The sequence below is a fragment of the Labeo rohita genome, chromosome 14 (assembly GCF_022985175.1).
Source record: "Labeo rohita strain BAU-BD-2019 chromosome 14, IGBB_LRoh.1.0, whole genome shotgun sequence".
Classification (NCBI taxonomy): domain Eukaryota; kingdom Metazoa; phylum Chordata; class Actinopteri; order Cypriniformes; family Cyprinidae; genus Labeo; species Labeo rohita.
In genome coordinates, this window is record NC_066882.1 from 23,604,175 (window position 1) to 23,623,124 (window position 18,950).

The 18,950-nt window shown below is 34.6% G+C and overlaps 1 protein-coding gene across 1 annotated transcript in view; it reads left to right on the forward strand.

Annotated features, from left to right (window-relative positions):
* snx25 (sorting nexin 25) overlaps nt 1–18,950 on the forward strand; it is a 66,405-nt gene that overhangs the window by 14,848 nt on the left and 32,607 nt on the right. The window contains exons 3-5 of the mRNA XM_051127645.1: nt 2,095–2,311; nt 4,736–4,908; nt 8,985–9,171. Of these exons, the coding sequence (XP_050983602.1) occupies nt 2,095–2,311; nt 4,736–4,908; nt 8,985–9,171 (577 nt within the window). The remainder of the gene's footprint in view (nt 1–2,094; nt 2,312–4,735; nt 4,909–8,984; nt 9,172–18,950) is intronic.

Sequence of the window (18,950 nt, forward strand, 5' to 3'; positions counted from 1 at the left end):
TTATCCCATCTGTGAAACATGGTGGTGGTAGTATCATGGTTTGGGCCTGTTTTGCTGCATCTGGGTCAGGACGACTTGCCATCATTGATGGAACAATAAATTCTGAATTATACCAGCAAATTCTAAAAGAAAATGTCCAGACATCTGTCCATAAACTAAAATCTAAAGAGAAAGTGGGTTATGCAGCAAGACAACGACCCTAAGCGCACAAGTCATTCTACCAAAAGATGGTTAAACAAGAACAAAGGTAATGTTTGGGAACGGCCAAGTCAATGGACCTTAATCCAATTAAAATGTTGTGGAAGGACCTGAAGCATCAGTTCTTAGGAGGAAACCCACCAACATCACAGGGTTCAAGTGTTTCTGTACTAATGAATGGGCTCAAATTCCTACAAGTCGTTGTGCAGGAGTAATCAGCAGTTACAAAAAAACATTGCCTGCAGTTATTGCTTCAAAAAGGGGTCACAACAGATACTGAAAGCAAAGATTCACATACTTTTGGACCTTGCAAATATTTAACACTGGGTTGTTTTTCCTCAATAACTAAATGACAGAGTATATATTTTTGTCTTGTTTGTTTGATTGGATTCTCTTTGTCATATTTAAGGACTTGTGTAAAAATCTGATGATGTTTTGTGCTGTCTTTATGCAGAACTATAGAAGATATATATATATATATATATTTGCACAATGCATTTTGCATAAATATTTGAGGATATTGCACAAAATGATGACAGTTTTATTTCTATCCAGCCGTCTGTATTTGTTGTTATATCTAATGGCAGGACAAACAGCAGATTCTTCATTTACACCCAGTAAATACAGTGTTGCTGATAAGCTTGATTGGCTCGTGACTGTTATATTTGGTTCTCTGTTGATAGCAGGATGTTGTTGGAAATGTTGTGTGCTTTATCATGCAGATAAAAAGCTGTGAAGCGAAGACATCTGGTTGCCTTCTTGACCTGTGTTTGTTTTTTTTTTTTTTTTTTTTTTTACAGTATGTGAAACAGTATGCAAAACAAAAAAAAAACGACACTGATTATGTTCGTCATATAAGAAAGTCATATATACCTAGAATGGCTTGAGGGCGAGTAAATCATGGGGCCATTTTTATTTTTGGGTGTACTATCCCTTTAAGAAGGCGATGTGATTGCACTGCATTTTGGGATATTGTGCACAATATGCACTGATTCTATACTATATATAGTTGAGGTCAGAAGTTTACATACACCAGAAACAACCAGACCTTAATAAAATATTTCACATAAAGGACATTTACATATAGTCCACAAGAGAAAACAATAGTGGAATTTCTAAAAATTACCCTGTTCAAAAGTTTACATACACTTGATTCTTAATACTGTGTTGTTAACTGAATGATCCACAGCTGTGTGTGTGTGTGTGTGTTATTGTTTTTTTTTTTTTTTTTTTTTTTTTTTTTTTTTTTTTTTTAAAGTTGTTCATGAGGTTCAAACGCTCACTGATGCTTCAGAAGGAAACACAATGCATTAAGATCTGGGGGGTGAAAACTTTGGAGATCTGGGTAAATATAACTTATTTTGTCTTCTGGGAAACATGTATCTCCTGTAGCTTCTGAAAGGCAGTACTAAATGAAAAAAAAAAAAGATATTTAGGCAAAATTAAAAAAAAAAAAAAGTGCACATCTTCATTCTGTTCAAAAGTTTACACCCCCTGGCTCATAATGCATTGTTTCCTTCTGAATCATCAGTGCGTGTTTGAACCTTCGAGTACCTCAGTTGTCATCAGTGTTAAATGATGGATCTCAAAATCATACAGTCATTGTTGGAAAGGGTTCAAATACACAAAAATGCTGAAAAACCAAAGAATTTGTGGGACCTGAAAGATTTTTCTGTTGAAAGATTTTTCATGTTAATGTCTTTTATGTGAAATATCTTATTTAGGTCAGTAATAAATAAAAAAATAACATGCATTTTGTATGATCCCTCTTATGTTGGTAAAATAATTAACATGTTGTAGATTCTTTTGACTTCAAGTGTATTGGCAATTCTGGAATATTGGTAAAATTGATTTTTGTCTATATTAATCAATAAAACTCTCTCTGTTTTCCTGCAGTGTTTGACTACAGCTATCGGGACTATATTCTGTCGTGGTACGTCCCCTTAAGCCGTGATGAGGGTCAGCTGTATCAGATGTTGTCTGAGGACTTCTGGGAAATGACCAAACAGCTGCGAATGCGTCTGTCTGAGGTGGACGTGGTCAACCTGGTCTGTAACGACATGGTCAAGACCCTCCACACACATTTCTGTGACCTTAAGGCTGCTAACACAAGGTGAGAACCACAGTGCTACTAGAGGTACATTACTACTGTACTACTGTACATTATACGTTAATCACATACAGTACTTTTATTCAGCAACACAACTGTTTTCAACATTGATGGTGTTTATGAGTGGCAAATCAGCATATTAGAATGATTTCTGAAGGATCATGTGACACTGAAGACTGGAGTAATGATGCTGAAAATTCAGCTTTGCATCACAGGAATAAATTGCATTTTAAAATATACTCAAATAGAAAACTTTTATTTTAAATGGTAATAATATTTCACATTTTACTCCATTTTTGATCAAATAAATGCAGCCTTTGTGAAAATCAAGAGACTAATTTCAAAAACATTTAAAAACTGGATTGACAGAGTGAAAGCCAAACAACAAAACCACAAGAACCACAAGAATGCGATGCCTTTGTGCTTGCTGAATCCAGTCTGCTTGTGTTTGGATCACAAGCACTCTCTTGAATTGGATTCATTGATTACTGATTTGCCGGTGGGAAGAAAGCCAAATGATTGCTTTATAAAAACACACTCTGGAGATTATATTTCTTAGCTTGATTGATTAACATGACAAAGACTGCTGACGACTTTAAAACTTCAGCCTATAATGTTGCCCTTTGTTTTACACGAAACATCACACACACTTACACACTTGTCTTTCTGTGTTGTTCCATTTGCTTACACACTCTGTCTGTGTGAGTGTGTTGGATGTGGATGCAGTAATGAGCGTCTCTGTCTGACTTGTCTTCAAAATTTTGTGTGTGTCAGTAATCGATCTGCACAGCTCATTAGCTGAGTGGACAGACATCTTCTGTTGCCTCTCGTTTTCTGCCCTCTCATCTGTCTTCCTCCACCTGTTCTGTTTATCTGTCTGAAATATTTCCCCCTTCATATTTTATGATCTCACCTTCTGATCTGAGCTTTCTTTTGCTTTTTCTCAGTTTTGAATGCATTGTCGATGTGACTGCCTAAAAAAGAAATAAATAAATTAAAAACAGTATAATTAAATAACTTTCTTGCAGTTTTGATTTTCTAAGTGCTTTGTTGGCATGATTGCTTTGCATATTGCCAAAAAACGAAGAAAGGAAAACAGTATAATTATATTACAGTATATATTGTATTACATTATAGTATAATTAAAAACTAAAATAGAGATATTAATTTCTATTTTTATTATTTTGATCATTTTATTATTGTAATTATATCTCTATTTAATATATTACATTATATTATAATTATAAAAATTAAGATATTAATTTCTGTTATTACTTTTTTAATATCTCTTGCAATTGTACTTTTGTTTAAAATGCTTTTAGGCAGAATGGATTTGCATATTGCCAAGGAAGAAACGGGGGGAAAACAATATAACATAATATGCTATAACTGTTATATCACATTATGGTTAAAATTATGGTTTAGAAAAAAAATTTATACAAGATATTATTATTATTCAATTAATATTTCTTGCAATTTTTGCAATTTCTTCTGCAAAGTACTTTATTGGCATGGTTAATATAATATAATATAGTATAATATAATATAATATAATATAATATAATATAATATAATATTACTTTCTTTCAGTTTCACTTTTTCAGAGTTATTTATTGGCATGATTGGCATGAAGAATAAATAAATAAATAAAAATGTGTGAATATAATATAACTTAAAATAATATAAATAATTATATAAAATAATGTAACATAATATACTATAATTGTTACATTATAAAATTATGTTTAGAGTTTAAAAACAACAACAACAAAATATTGATTTTTATTATTATTCTATTAGTATCTCTTGCAATTTTTGCAATTTCTCTTGCAAAGTACTTTATTGGCATGGTTGGTTTGCACACTGCCAAATAAGAAAAAGGAAATAAATAATATATTATAATATATTATAGTATAATATAATATAATATAATATAATATAATATAATATAATATAATATAATATAATATAATATAATATAATTTAATATAATTTAATGTATAATTAGAATAAAATGATAACATAATAAAAAACAATTAATTTCTGTCTTGCAGTTTCTCTTTTTCAAAATGATTGACATGATGATAATAATAATAATAGTAATAATAATAATGAAATAAATAAATAAGTGAGTAATAATATAATATAATATAATATAATATAATATAATTAGAATAGAATGATAAAAAATAAGTAATTTCTCTCTTGCAATTTCTCTTTTAAAGTGATTTATTGACATGATGATGATGATGATAATTATAAATAAATAAATAAATAAACAAGCAAATAAGTCTGAAAAATGTAATATAATGTCATATAGTAATATAATATAATATAATATATAATAATGATATTTAATAGAGTTAAAAAAGAAAACAAGATATTAATTTCTGTTATTATTCTACTAATATCTCTCTGTCTCTCCAGGCTGGAGGAAGTACCACGGCCGTTTCCGTTGCATCCGTGTCTGCGCAGTCCGGATGAGGAGCTGCACTTCCTGCGCTGCTGCGCCCGTCTGCTCATGCTGCGTCTGCTACCCGCGCGGGACGCTCGTTCACGCAGCCTGCGGCTCTTACTGGTGGAGGTCGTCGCTACTAAAGGTGACTCTCACTGAACCTGCTGTACACGGTTTGGTATATTTCTGTCCTTACAATTTTTGCTTGTTAGTACAGTGTGACCTCAGATACTTTCTATTGATCATAGAATCGTGAAAAAATGTATTACAGTTTTCACAAAAACTGTTTTCAGCATTCAACATTCAACTTATTTTAAGATATATTTTAACTTTCATCCTAAAAATAGCTGTAGCCATAGAAGTGCCGACATACAGTAGTAGTAAAAAACAAACAGTATTGTGATATAATCACTCTATAGGGCATGACCGTTTAATCTTATTACTGGTATTAAACAACATAAATTCTTATGCAATTCAAGAAAACTCTTTTGATGGCAATATTTTTTCCTCACACATTAGCTTTTGTTTGTCATAACTTTCCCCTGATGTGGTTTAATGAAGAAGATATTTTTTCTGTTAGGCTGAAAGCGATGCTTCGATAAGTAGAAATAATTTGCTTTCATGAATCAAAATGAGATGCAGAGATTTGGTGTTCATGTTCTACATGCTGATAAATCCCCCTGTCACAGAACAGAGTGTTCATTCACTGACAGTGTCATAACTTGAGAATTAGATTTTGGGGAAATCTTGTTTTTGGCTCGAGCTTCAGTGTCTCAACTGACATCTCTCGGCACGATTAGACTGGACGGAGCTGATTGTCTGTTCAATGCTCGTCTGTCTTCTTACAATGCTGCTCTTGTGTAAGAACTCATGAAACATCTACTACAGGTTTTTTTTTTTTCCTTTTTAACAAATCATGACATTTATTCCAGGATATTTTCGATGAGCATCGGATGTGTGATTGTAATTGTCTTTGATTTGCCATGAAATTACTCATTACATCTATTATAGGCGACTGATGGACAGGCTGCTGGAGAGAGATTGAGGGTGTGATGACTGCAGGTAGTTCAGACAGTGTGACAGAAATGATGGATTACTGCATCACTTATACATAATGATTAAGTAATTTCCTTTATCAAAAATGTAATGTTTAAAGGAATAGTTCACCCATAATTTAACATTTTCTGACAATTTACTCACTCTCAGGCCATCCAAGATGTAAGTGAGTTTAAATCTTCGTCAGAACAGATTTGGATAAATGTAGCATTACATTAATTTGTCACCAGTGGGTACTATGCAGTGAATGGGTGCCGTCAGAATGAGAGTCCAAACAGCTGATAAAACATCACAGTAATCCACAAGTAATCCACGGTCCATCAATTAACATCTTGTGAAGCGAAAAAATGCATGTTTTTAACATCTAACTGTTGCATCCAGCTAAAATATGAGTCCGCTATCCGTAATATTGCTTTCTCCAGTGAAAAAGTGTAAAGTCTCATCTGAATCACGAGAGAACTATGCACAGATCAAACACCGTTTACCAACAGTCCTGGTACTGTTATTATGTATTACAAACTTGTATTTTATGGCTTATAATAAAATACATTAATTATATAATTATATAATACTTTAATTCTAAAGTTGAAAATAACTTAATTATGGATTTGTATCATATTAACCTGTACTTTTTTGCTTCACAAGTTGACGGCACCCATTCACTGCAGAGGATTAATTGGTGAGCAGTTGATGTAATGCTACATTTCCCCAAATCTGTGCTGATAAAGAAACTCATCTACAGTTGAGGTCAAAAGTTTACACACACCAAAATAAGAAGGATTTTGTTTGTTACTTGTTTGTCCTGAATAGTTAAACTGCCTGCTCTTCTTCAGAAAAATCATTCAAGTCCCACAAATTCTTTGTTTTTTAAGCATTTTTGAGTATTTGAAACCTTTCCAAAAATGACTGTATGATTTTGAGATCCATTTTTTTACACTGAGGACAACTCAAAGTTCAACTCTGAGTTCAAACGCTCACTGATGCTTTAGAAGGAAAAACCATGCATTTAGAGCCGGGGGGGTGAAAACTTTTGAACAGAATGAAAATGTGTACATTTTTCTTGTTTTGCCTAAATATCATGTTTTTTTTCCATTTAGTACTGCCCCCCCAGAAGCTACAGAAGATACTTACATGTTTCCCAGAAGACAAAATAACATACATTTACCCTGATCTGGCTCTTAATGCATTGTTTTTCCTTCTGGAGCATCAGTGAGTGTTTGAACCTTCTGTAATAGTTGCATATGAGTCCCTCAGTTGTCCTCAGTGTGAAAAGATAAATCTCAAAATCATACATTCATTGTTGGAAAGGCTTCAAATACACAAAAATAGTGGAAACCAAATAATTTGTGGGATCTAAAAGATATTTCTGAACAACAGCGGGCAGTTTGACTGTTCAGAACAAACAAGGGACTCATGAACAACTACCACTAAACAAAAAAACACAGCTGTGGATCATTCAGGTAACAACACAGTATTAAGAATCAAGTGTATGTAAACTTTTGAACAGGGTAATTTTTATAAATTAAACTACTATTTTCTCTTGTGGACTGTATGTGAACATCTTTTATGTGAAATATCTTATTCAGATCAGTACTAAATGAAAAAAAAATAGCATGCATTTTGTATGATCTCTCTTATTTTGGTAAAATAATTAACATTTTGCAGATTCTGCAAGGTGTATGTAAACTTTTGACCTGAACTGTACATATTGGATGGCCTGAGGGTGAATAAATTATCACCACTATTTTTGAGTGAACTATTCCTATTTATAGCTTATGCTTATGGTTTTCCCAGGGCTGTGCAACTTTCCATGTCTCAGTGCTGCTTTTCATTCTCAAATTGGAAAGTGGGAATTTCCAATTTCCTACATAGAGCAACAGTAGAGAATAGCATTAGGTAATGGATTTGATTCACAGGGAATGAAATAGCTGATAAAATGAAAACCTTGAATGCAGTATAAGTCACTTTGGATAAAAGTGTCTGCTGAATGCATTATAAAACTTTTAGTAGAAAATAACATTGTCTATCCTCCAAAATGTAGCTGACTACAGACTTCTTAGTTGACATATTGATGCCTGCGAGACTAACGGTTTCATCATCATAAGAATATATTAAAAAACTGCATTTTAAAAGATTAAAGATGCCCTGTTGCTTCAGGATGCAGCTGCTAGATTAACTCCTAACCCATTTTCCTCTGGTCTGGGGTTATGCTGGAGGAAGCATTTGCATCTGTTGTCTCTGGCAGATTGCCACTCATTTTTTTTCAGGACGAGACGTCATCTGCCAGCTCTGTCTGGCAGTAATGAGGCACTGCCTCGTGCTCCGTCTGCTGCGGCTCAGCGTTCCTCATCAGCGCTACGTCAACAAGCTCCTGAGGAGGTTTAGAGATCTCATCATAATGAGTGTCGGAGGAGAGATTGACAAAAGTGTGATGAGGTTTTAAGAAGAACAGTTTGATTGCGAATGTATTATAATTACAGTAGCTCTGTTCCAAAACCTGAGAATAATTTGGTACAGGATTTACTTTGAAACAGTTTTCACTCAGAAATTGGCAGCGTTTCTAATTACAAAGAAACACTCTGAAACATGAAATTTTGAAGTAGAAAGGCTGAAATAGTATTTACTTGTAAAACGGACTTACAGCAAGCATTTTTACAGTGTAGTAAGCTGCCTTGCTTTATTTTGGATCAAATAAATGCAGGCTTGGTGAGCAGAAGAGAATGCTTTAAAAAAACAGTAAAAATCTTACTGTTCAAAAACTTTTGACTGGATTTCTGTAAATTGTAATGGATTTTATTTTATTTTATTTATTTTATTTAAATTATTTATTTTTTAGTTGATGTCTGAATATGTATGTGTGATGTTATTACCCTAACTGAGACATTTTCCTTGTAATAATGCTTTGATAGGAAACATTAATAATATAATTGGTTTGATGTATTTAGAAATCGTATGCAGCTACTTATTAACTTCATGTGTAGCTAGTAATTACCTTTTTAAAAGGGTTGCTTGTCTGTAGTTCAATTATGAGTTGCCGTTTGCGTGGAAAGCAACATAATTATGCTGCCTACCCTTTGGAACAGCCCTACATGTTGAAGTTGTCAGCTCACTGGGTTTAGCACAAAGCTATTAACTTACTCTCTTTCTCTCTTTCTCTCTTTGTAGTGCTAAAGCCGTTGGTGGACGTGTTGAGCGATCCGGACTACATTAACCGCATGCTGCTAGCTCAGTTAGAGCACCGAGAGCAGGTGAACGAGCATCATAAGAAAGCCTACACGTACGCGCCGTCCTATGAGGAGTTCATCAAACTCATCAGCAGCAGCTCTGACATACAGTTCCTAAAACAGCTCAGGTACGAAAACACGCAGCGGCCCATCAGTGCCATACTTACCATCATTCTGCATTCATTTAGTGGTGCTTTTTGTTATTGCTCTGCTATTGCTATTACTTTATTTTCTTCCTAAATTCCACATTTTAATGGTCAAAAAAAAAAAAAAAAAAAAGAAGCTAATCATTCAAATTCAGAAAACATTTAATTTTTTTAAAGTTTTAGCAGTAGTGTTTAAAAATGTTTTTTCTTTTTTCAGATTTAATACTTTTTTTTCAAAAATGGTGGTAATATATGGAAGCCGTTTCTGCCACTAAATAAAAAATAAAAAAGGTAATTTACAACTACTTTAAAAGGCAAGGCAAGTTTATTTACATAGCACATTTCATACACAAAAGTGCTTTACATAAAAGGAAGTAGAATAATCATAAAAACAATAATAAAAACAATAATTCACAAAAAAGGCAGTAGAATAATCATAAAAACAATAATCATAACAATAAAACAAAAAATATTAAATATAAAAGGTAAATTACGAATTACTAAATTAAAATGACTACATTAAAAATTAATTACGAATTCTTTTTTTTTAAGAATTGTGAGATATAAGCTAGCAATTGCGAGTTAAAAAGTCAGAACTGTATGACATGAACTTGCAATTATGATTTTTTTCTTAGGACTGCATGATATAAACAATTGCGAGAAAAAACTTGCAAAAAGATTTGTGAGTTTATATCTGAGAAATTCTGTGCAGTAGGGCTGCAAAATGATTAATTGCGATTAATCGCATTTAAAATAAAAGTTTGTTTACATACTATATGTGTGTGTACTGTGTATATTTATTTTTTTTATATATATATATATGCGCACACATATATGTATATATTTAAAAAAATTTAATTTATATGTATATGCATCATAAATATACACAGTACACACACATATAAAATGTAAACTTTGATTTTGAATGCGATTAATCATTTTTCAGTGCAATTCAGAAAATGTCTTTTCCAAATAGTAATTCTTTTTCCAAATAGTAATTGGAAATTACTATTATTATTATTATTATTATTATTATTATTATTATTATTATTATTAGTATTACTTTTAGATCTTCAGACTGGTCTGACTCGAGTTGCTATATCTTTTCTAACTGATTGGACTTACGGTTTTCCTAAAAATGATGTTTAAAACTGGGAAAAATCCCATAGACTTACATTGACGGAATGTTCAAATGAGCCAGCACTTTTCAAATTTCAACTGTCAAAACTCCCAGAATCCTTTGAGGCTCAATCAAACTTCCCTTCTATGTACTGTATTTCTAATCCATTTAAACTCATTCCAACTCATCTATCTATCTATCTATCTATCTATCTATCTATCTATCTATCTATCTGTCTATCATCTAACCATTACTATCTATCTATCTATCTATCTATCTATCTATCTATCTAGCTAGCTAGCTAGCTAGCTAGCTAGCACCCTAGTAACCCAAACCCACACAGACATATCTTCAAATCTGAATGTCATAGAGACATGGGGGTTGCTTTATATCATTCATACTGGCAAGCAGCCTTTAGTGTGTCATCATTGGCAGCTTTTAAGCCACTCCCTAGCAACCAAACAGAGTACCCTAGCAACTATTTAGCAAGTCCTATATCTCTACATCAGAACATCATAGAGACATGGGACTTGGTTCTTTTGACTCATGCTAGCAAATAGGAATCCTTAAGATGCTAGTCATGCTAGCAGTGAATACCTACATGCTAAAAGTGATTAGCTAAGTGCTAAATCAGGTTAAGAACATGCTAAGAACTCTACAACACTCCATAGTAATGATCTGTGACAACTAGTAATGGCCTAGCAACCACCCTAGCAACCACCCCAGTTACTCTAGCAACCGCATAGCAACACCCTAGCAACCACCCTGGACACCCTAGCAACGGCATAGCAACACCTTAGCAACCACCTGGGGGTAGCCCTAGCAACCACATAGCAACTCCCTAGCAACCACCCTGGATACCCTAGCAACGGCATAGCAACACCTTAGCAACCACCCTGGGTACCTTAGCAACCGGCCTAGCAACCACCCCGAGTATCCTAGCAACCGCATAGCAACACACTAGCAACCACCCCTATTACCCTAGCAACCGCATAGCAACACCCTAGCAACCACCCCAGTTACTCTAGCAACCGCATAGCAACACCCTAGCAACCACCCTGGACACCCTAGCAACGGCATAGTAACACCTTAGCAACCACCTTGGGTGCCCTAGCAACCACATAGCAACTCCCTAGCAACCACCCTGGATACCCTAGCAACGGCATAGCAACACCTTAGCAACCACCCTGGGTACCTTAGCAACCGGCCTAGCAACCACCCCGAGTATCCTAGCAACCGCATAGCAACACACTAGCAACCACCCCACCACTACCCTAGCAACCCTAGCAACCGCATAGCAACACCTTAGCAACCACCCTGGGTACCCTAGCAACCGCATAGCAACACCCTAGCAACCACCCTGGATACCCTAGCAACGGCATAGAAACACCTTAGCAACCACCCTCGGTACCTTAGCAACCGGCCTAGCAACCACCCAGAGTACCCTAGCAACCGCATAGCAACACACTAGCAACCACCCCTGTTACCCTAGCAACCGCGTAGCAACACCTTAGCAACCACCCTGTGTACCCTAGCAACAGCCCTAGCAACCACCCTGGTTACCATAGCAACCGTATAGCAACACCTTAGCAACCACCCTGGGTACCCTAGCAACGGCATAGCAACACCTTAGCAACCACCCTGGGTACCTTAGCAACCGCCCTAGCAACCACCCTGAGTACCCTAGCAACCGCATAGCAACACCCTAGCAGCCACCCCTGTTATCATGTTAATAAAATGGTAAACATGTTAGCAACATGCTAGTAAAATGCTAATCATGCTACAATCATTCTAGTAACTTGCTAATTGTTATCTATCATCTAACCATTTCTATCTATTTATCTATCTATCTATCTATCTATCTATCTATCTATCTATTCTATCTATCTATCTATCTATCTATCTATCTATCTATCTATCTATCATCTAACCATTACTATCTATCTATCTATCTATCTATCTATCTATCTATCTATCTATCTCTGACAGCCTGTATTGCTTTCAAAACATTCAAACTTTAACCTTTTAAAAATACTTCAGACTTCAAACTATTTCAGACTGAAAACCATCAAATCTAAAACTTTTTTTTAAAACTTTTTAAACTTTTTAAACTTTATAAACTTTATAAACTTTTCAAACTTTTTAAAACTTCTTAAACTTTTTAAACTTTATAAACTTTTCAAACTTTTTAAAACTTTTAAACTTTTTAAACTTTTTAAACTTTTCAAACTTTTCAAAATTCTAAGGTGACAGTTTTTTAAAAGTTGATTGTAAGCCATTCCTGTCAACAGTATGTGAACATGCCTGTAACATTGCTCTGGCTCTGCGGCCAGCTTTTTTGACAGGGATTTAATAGGTTATTGATTAATGTTATTGTGTCTTTTTCTATCTTGCGTCAGAGATAGCGGATGACTCACTAAATCTGTCTGGATTTTGGCCATTTCGCCACATCCAAACCAATTTATTTCAGTATAAAAATAGTTCTGTTGGAAAGCAATTGCTGTTACTTTCACTCAGACGAATCACTCTTTAAATAGGTGAACTGGAAGTCGGTGCTGTCATTTGTTGTTGCGTTTCAGCTTGTGATACCAGGTCGTATTGGGGGAGGACATTTGTCATTTGAGGTTTGTTCCGCCGAGTTCAGCTCTGGATGAATTATCCGTGAGTCGTGAGACAGTGACATTTAAAGGCTCGGAGAAACTTTTCAGCCGTATTGATCCGCAGGCATAAAGGATGGAGATAGATCGGGAGGCGACAGGCAGAAACTGGCAGACTCTGGAAATAAAAGCATTGTGATTGTGTGTTTTCTTGGCGGGCGTCATAAAGATAGGCCTTTTCAGCTTGTCAGGGTTTGGTTGTAATGCTTTGTAGTAGTTGCTGCAAAGACGACTGCTTTTCAAAAGCTGTGGAGAATCCTGCAATTTGCAATGGTAAGAAAGGTCTTTGAAACCTCCGCAGGAGGAAAAACCCATCTGCCTCTTGTTCAGTGCCAACCATATGGAAAAGTTGTGACATTAATCCTCAAAAAGGAAAGTTATACTTTCAGTGTTTGTAGTTACAGCTTTCCAGGGCTGTGAGGATTGCTATAGGAGGATTGCTATTTTTCTTATTTTGTTGAAATAAATATATATATATATGTATATGTATATGTATGTGTATATATGTGTGTGTATATATATATATATATATATACATATATACACACACACATATATACACATACATATACATATATATATATATATATATATATATTTCAACAAAATAAGAAAAATAGTAATCACATGTGTGTATATATGTGTGTATATATATATATATATATATATTTCATGTAGTAATGTTGTTTAGAAGCAACTGAAGATACTTGCATGTTTCTCGGAAGACAAATTAAGTACATTTTACCTTGATCTTCAAATTCCAAAAGTTTTCACCCCCTGGCATTCGCATGCCACTGTATATATAGAAATATAAATTATTATACACACATTGTATACAGACAGATATATTTATTTTTAAAATAAGTGTTTTATGCTTGCCAGGGTTGCATTTATTTTATCAAAACACAGTAATATTGTTAAAATTATTACAATTTAAAATAACTGTTTTGTATTTAAATGTTTTAAAATGTAATACATTTTTTTAACATTTTAAATACATTTTTGAAGCATCATCATGTGACATTGAAGACTTTCTTACTATTCTGACTCTATATCACACAGCTGTGTGCAGTCAGATATAAACTCACAATTCTAAAAAAAATATGTATTTTTTTCCCCTTAGAATTGGATGTTATAACTCTGAAAGTTTATTTCTTGCAATGCAATTCTGACTTTATTTCCTTCAACAACCTCAATACAGACTTTATAACTCGTAAGAGAAAAGTCTATCCATCTATCCACTGTGATTATATATAGAAATATAAATTATATATACAAATTATACACAGACGGACATTGATTTTTTTTTTTTTTTTTTTTTTTTTTTTTTTTCAAAATAAGTTTTTATGCTTGCCGAGGTTGCATTTTTTTGATCAAAAACACAGTAAGAACAGTAATATTGTTAAAAATGGTTAAATATTATTACAATTAAATAGCTGTTTTCTATGTAAATATATTTAAAAATGTAATTTTAACATTTTAAATGTTTTTTTTGAATGATCATGTGACACTGGATTGGTTAAAGCTGAAATTCAACTTTTTCATCACAGGAATAAATTACATTTTAAAATATATTCAAACAGTTCTTTTAAATTGTAAAAATATTTCACAATATTACTGTTTTTACTGTGTTTGTAATGCGATCTAGGAAAACCCAACACATGGTGAAATTTTACATTTTTTTTAGGTTTCGGTACCATACGAAAGCTGGGTTCAGGTCCTTTCCAAAACTATTTTTATTTTGTAACAAAAGTTACGGCTATCTTAAGTTGGCTAATAGCTGTTTTCAGGAATGGAATTTTGAGTTTACAGTGAGACGGGTTACACTTTCACTTCACAGGTTTTAACAAGAGCTGTTTGTCAGAGCGCTATACTGCGTCATTACACAAACAGACTAACGTTACTGAATAGGACAGTTTCTGTTGTTTGTCATGGGCGTAGTCTCTGAACTTTTGATCACCCCTTGTATGTTTAGATAGCATGAATAGTGTACCTTGTAGTTTACATTCAGAAAAGCGGGCGCAGTGCAACTGTTCGCGCACTGTGCATAAAACAAACTGTCATTGGACTCCTCTTCTTGAGACGAGTAATACTGTTTAAGTGAGCAGCTACTTCAGACTGCGTTGTTCTCTTGCGCTCTGCCATCTCACGATATTAAAAAATAAATAAATTAAAAAAACTTTGCGTGAGGTAGTTTACACAGGACTGGCAGAGAATGTGCATTGACACACCTTTATTAAATATGTTACATGGTTTATTTTGATACGTTAGCTGTTTGTGGTGTTAAAGGAAAGCGCCTCCACAGCGCGTTCTTAACATAAGAGAAAGACACTTAGAAAGTCATTAAAGAAGAACTCCACTTTCAGAACAACAATTCACAAATAATTTACTTCATCCAAGATGTTCATGTCTTTCTGTTTTCAGTCGTGAAAAAATTGTTTTTTGAGGAAAGCCTTTCAGGATTTTTCTCCATATAATGGACTTCATTGGTGCCCCGATTTTGAACTTCCAAAATGTAGTTTAAATGCAGCTTCAAAAGGCTCTAAACGATCCCAGTCAAGGAAGAAGGGTCTTATCTAGCGAAACGAGCTTGTCTAAATTTTTTTTATACTTTTTAAGCACAAAAGCTCCTGTAGCACAGGCTCTGGGATGCGTGTTCACGACGCTACGTACTATTGAATCACGTCGAAAGGTCATGCGGAACGTAGGCGGAACTACAGACCCAGTGTTTACACAGCGAACACGCAAAGATTAAGAAAGTGCAAGTAAGTCAAACGCTGTTTTACAAACAAAAAGGTGCAACGATGTCCTCCTCTCAAGTTGTAGTAAAAAATACGATAGAGTTTTTTGCCATACTCAGTACACAGATGATGAACTTATTTGTGTTTCGTAGTAGTGATGGGAAGTTCAGATCATTTTACCGACTCGGACCTTTGAGTCTCGTTCAGCAAAATGAACAAACCTTTTTTTCCGAGTCATTTCATTCATTGTAGCAAAATATAATTAAAATGTTACGTGTTACTTCCCTAACACATCTACTGCTTACACAAACGCTGATTACACTACAAACAAGACAAAACTATAATGCTATAAGAAACAGAAAAGATTAATTCATTGGGTCTTTAGTCTATGATTAGCTCACCTCACCTCTTATCTGACAAGTTTTCGGGTTTCATGACAGCCCCATAAGATGAAAGAACGACTCAAAAAACCAGAAGACTCGAACAGATGAACCAATTCCAGTACAGAACCTAATAGGATGTTGCGCATGCGCGACTGAACGAATCACTCCCCGAGACGACTCGTTCTTCCCGAGTCACATTAAAGATTCGTTCAAAATGAAAGAATCGTCCAAGAACGACCCATTACTAATTCGTAGCATTGTGGATGCGCATCCCAGAGCCTGTGCTACATGAGCTTTTGTGCTTAAAAAGTATACAAAACTTTCGAAAAAAATGACAGATTGTTTCGCTAGATAAGACCCTTCTTCCTTGGCTGGGATCGTTTAGAGCCCTTTGAAGCTGCATTTAAACTACATTTTGGAAGTTCAAAATCGTGGCACCAATTACGTCCATAATATGGAGAAAAATCCTGAAATGCTTTCCTCAAAAACCATAATTTCTTTACGACTGAGGACAGAAAGACATGAGCATCTTGGATGACAAGGGGGTGAGTAAATTATTTGTAAATTGTAGTTCTGGAAGTGGATTTCTCCTTTAAATCACAATTTTTCTGCACTGAACAAGTGAATTTTGCTAAGATATTTTCAGAGATTATAGACTATAGATTATATATGTTATAGAATAATACTTTAATGAAAACCTAATTTTGACCAAAAATTTACATTCAACCTATTTTTCGAATTTTCGGAAAATGTCCCAGCACGACATCCGACGGGTTTTCCCAGATTGTTTTGAAGAATGACTCTAAATATTTCAACCCGCCTGTGGAAATGTTTCTGAATGAATCTATAATGTGATATTATTATTAAAACACATGATATCTGTACTGTCACCTTTAATAACAGCCAGAAGCTGGTAGTCTGTCACTTCTACAATTTACCTGAGACCTTTGTTTCCATGACAACTATAAGCCTCTTGGGCTTTTCTTCATTCGCATTGACACTTAAAGTCTAAAAATTGAACATCTCATCAGGCAAAGAGGGTGTTTTTGTAAATGGGCTGCTGTTTGACACGCACAAAGGGTTAAACAGTCTTTGTTTAAAGGCTGAAAGGAAAAGGATGTTCAGTGTGTGGAGGATATTCAGCGTCTATCATTTGAGCATCTCCCTGAGGTCAGGTAATGAGATTGTTGCTAGGTGACTCAGTTAAACACACAGGTTTCTGACCTCGTCTGAGACTGTAAAAACAGCTTGAGCTTTGTTTGATGTAGTTATGAAGATGCATTAAAAGAAAGCTTCTTTTAGAGCTCTAGTCTTTAAGCTTTATGCAAAATGAATTAGCGTAAAAGCCATGGATGAACAATAGACTGGGTAATTGTGATGCTGCCTTTAAATTCTCCTGGAAAGTTCCTGTTTGAAGTGTTTGGAAGTCGTAAATTGATTTTGATAAGGATAAAATGAACACCTGGACAATCTTTTGTTCTCTTTTCAAGTCCCAGCAACGCTTTTTAGCCCTGGTACATCTAAATGAACAAAAAGTGATCTGCTTCAGATTTGTATTTGATGTTTTATCAGAGTATTTTATGATTCTTATGCTTTCACTGGGATCGATAGGACATTTAAAGGGATAGTTCACCCAAAAATGAAAATTCTGTCATTAATTACTCACCCTCATGTCATTCCAAACCCATAAGACCTTTGTTCGTCTTCAGAACACAAGATTTTTTTGATTAACAGCAACGCAACTGACACATTCAAGGCCTAGAAAGGTAGTAAACACATCATTAAAATAGTTCATGTGACATCAGTGATTCAACCTTCATTTTATGAAGCTATGAGAAACTTTTTGTGCACAGAGAAAACAAAAACGACTTTATTCAACAATTTCTTCTCTTCCGCATCAAACTTCAGCGCACGTTCACGACAGTACCATGAAGGCAGCATGACATTTGCCCAAATTTCCATAAATATCACAGACTGTCTCGTGTTATGACATTTTATTTTTGAAGGTCACCCTCCGTATCGTCCCATAATAGTCTCATTTTGCACCTGCTACTTGTGGCAGTGTTCTCAAATTACTTGTGTTTGACTTTCATGAAGCAATTTTATTCAGCCTCTCTCTCATCACAGCCTGTGAGAGCAGAAAGTGTGTAATAAATATTCAGCATTTCCTAATATCGAAAGGATCCATTTCATTAATTCTGGGTGAATATTAGTCCTCGGAGGAATTTCTCAAAGAAACATTACTAGCCTTGAAATCTTAACGCTCTCATTCTTCAGTAGCCGAGATGTCTTAGTGGAAGCGATTTTATACTACACACAGTCTGAATTTACAGGAAAATGTCCTTGCATCTAGGTCGACGTCTGAAGGAAATTTGTAAATTGTAAATTTTATGGGTCAGGCTTCCGGTCTCATACGCACCCAGCTATTTTTAGCTGTACAAAACAGCTTGTTTTGCTGCTTGATATTGCAAACTGGTTTTTCTTACCATGTTATTTTAATGTATTATCTTAATTATTAACACACTGGTTTGTAGTGCAAACAGATTTAGTGTGCTGCACATTGACATTCTTCTTGTTATTTCCTTATAGCAACTAATGAACCGGAAATCTCACCCATAGGCTTACTTACCCGTTAAAGAAAAAGGTTGATACAGACTATCGTTTTACATTGGCTCTGTCTTATTCAATCTTAAAAGCTTTTTACTAGACTGGGACCTGATAAATGTGACCCTGGACCACAAATCCAGTCTTAAGTAGCACAGGTCTTTGTCCGTTGTACGGGTCTTTAATACCAAAAATCATTAGGATATTAAGTAAAGATCATGTTCCATGAAAATATTTTGTAAATTTCCTACCGTAA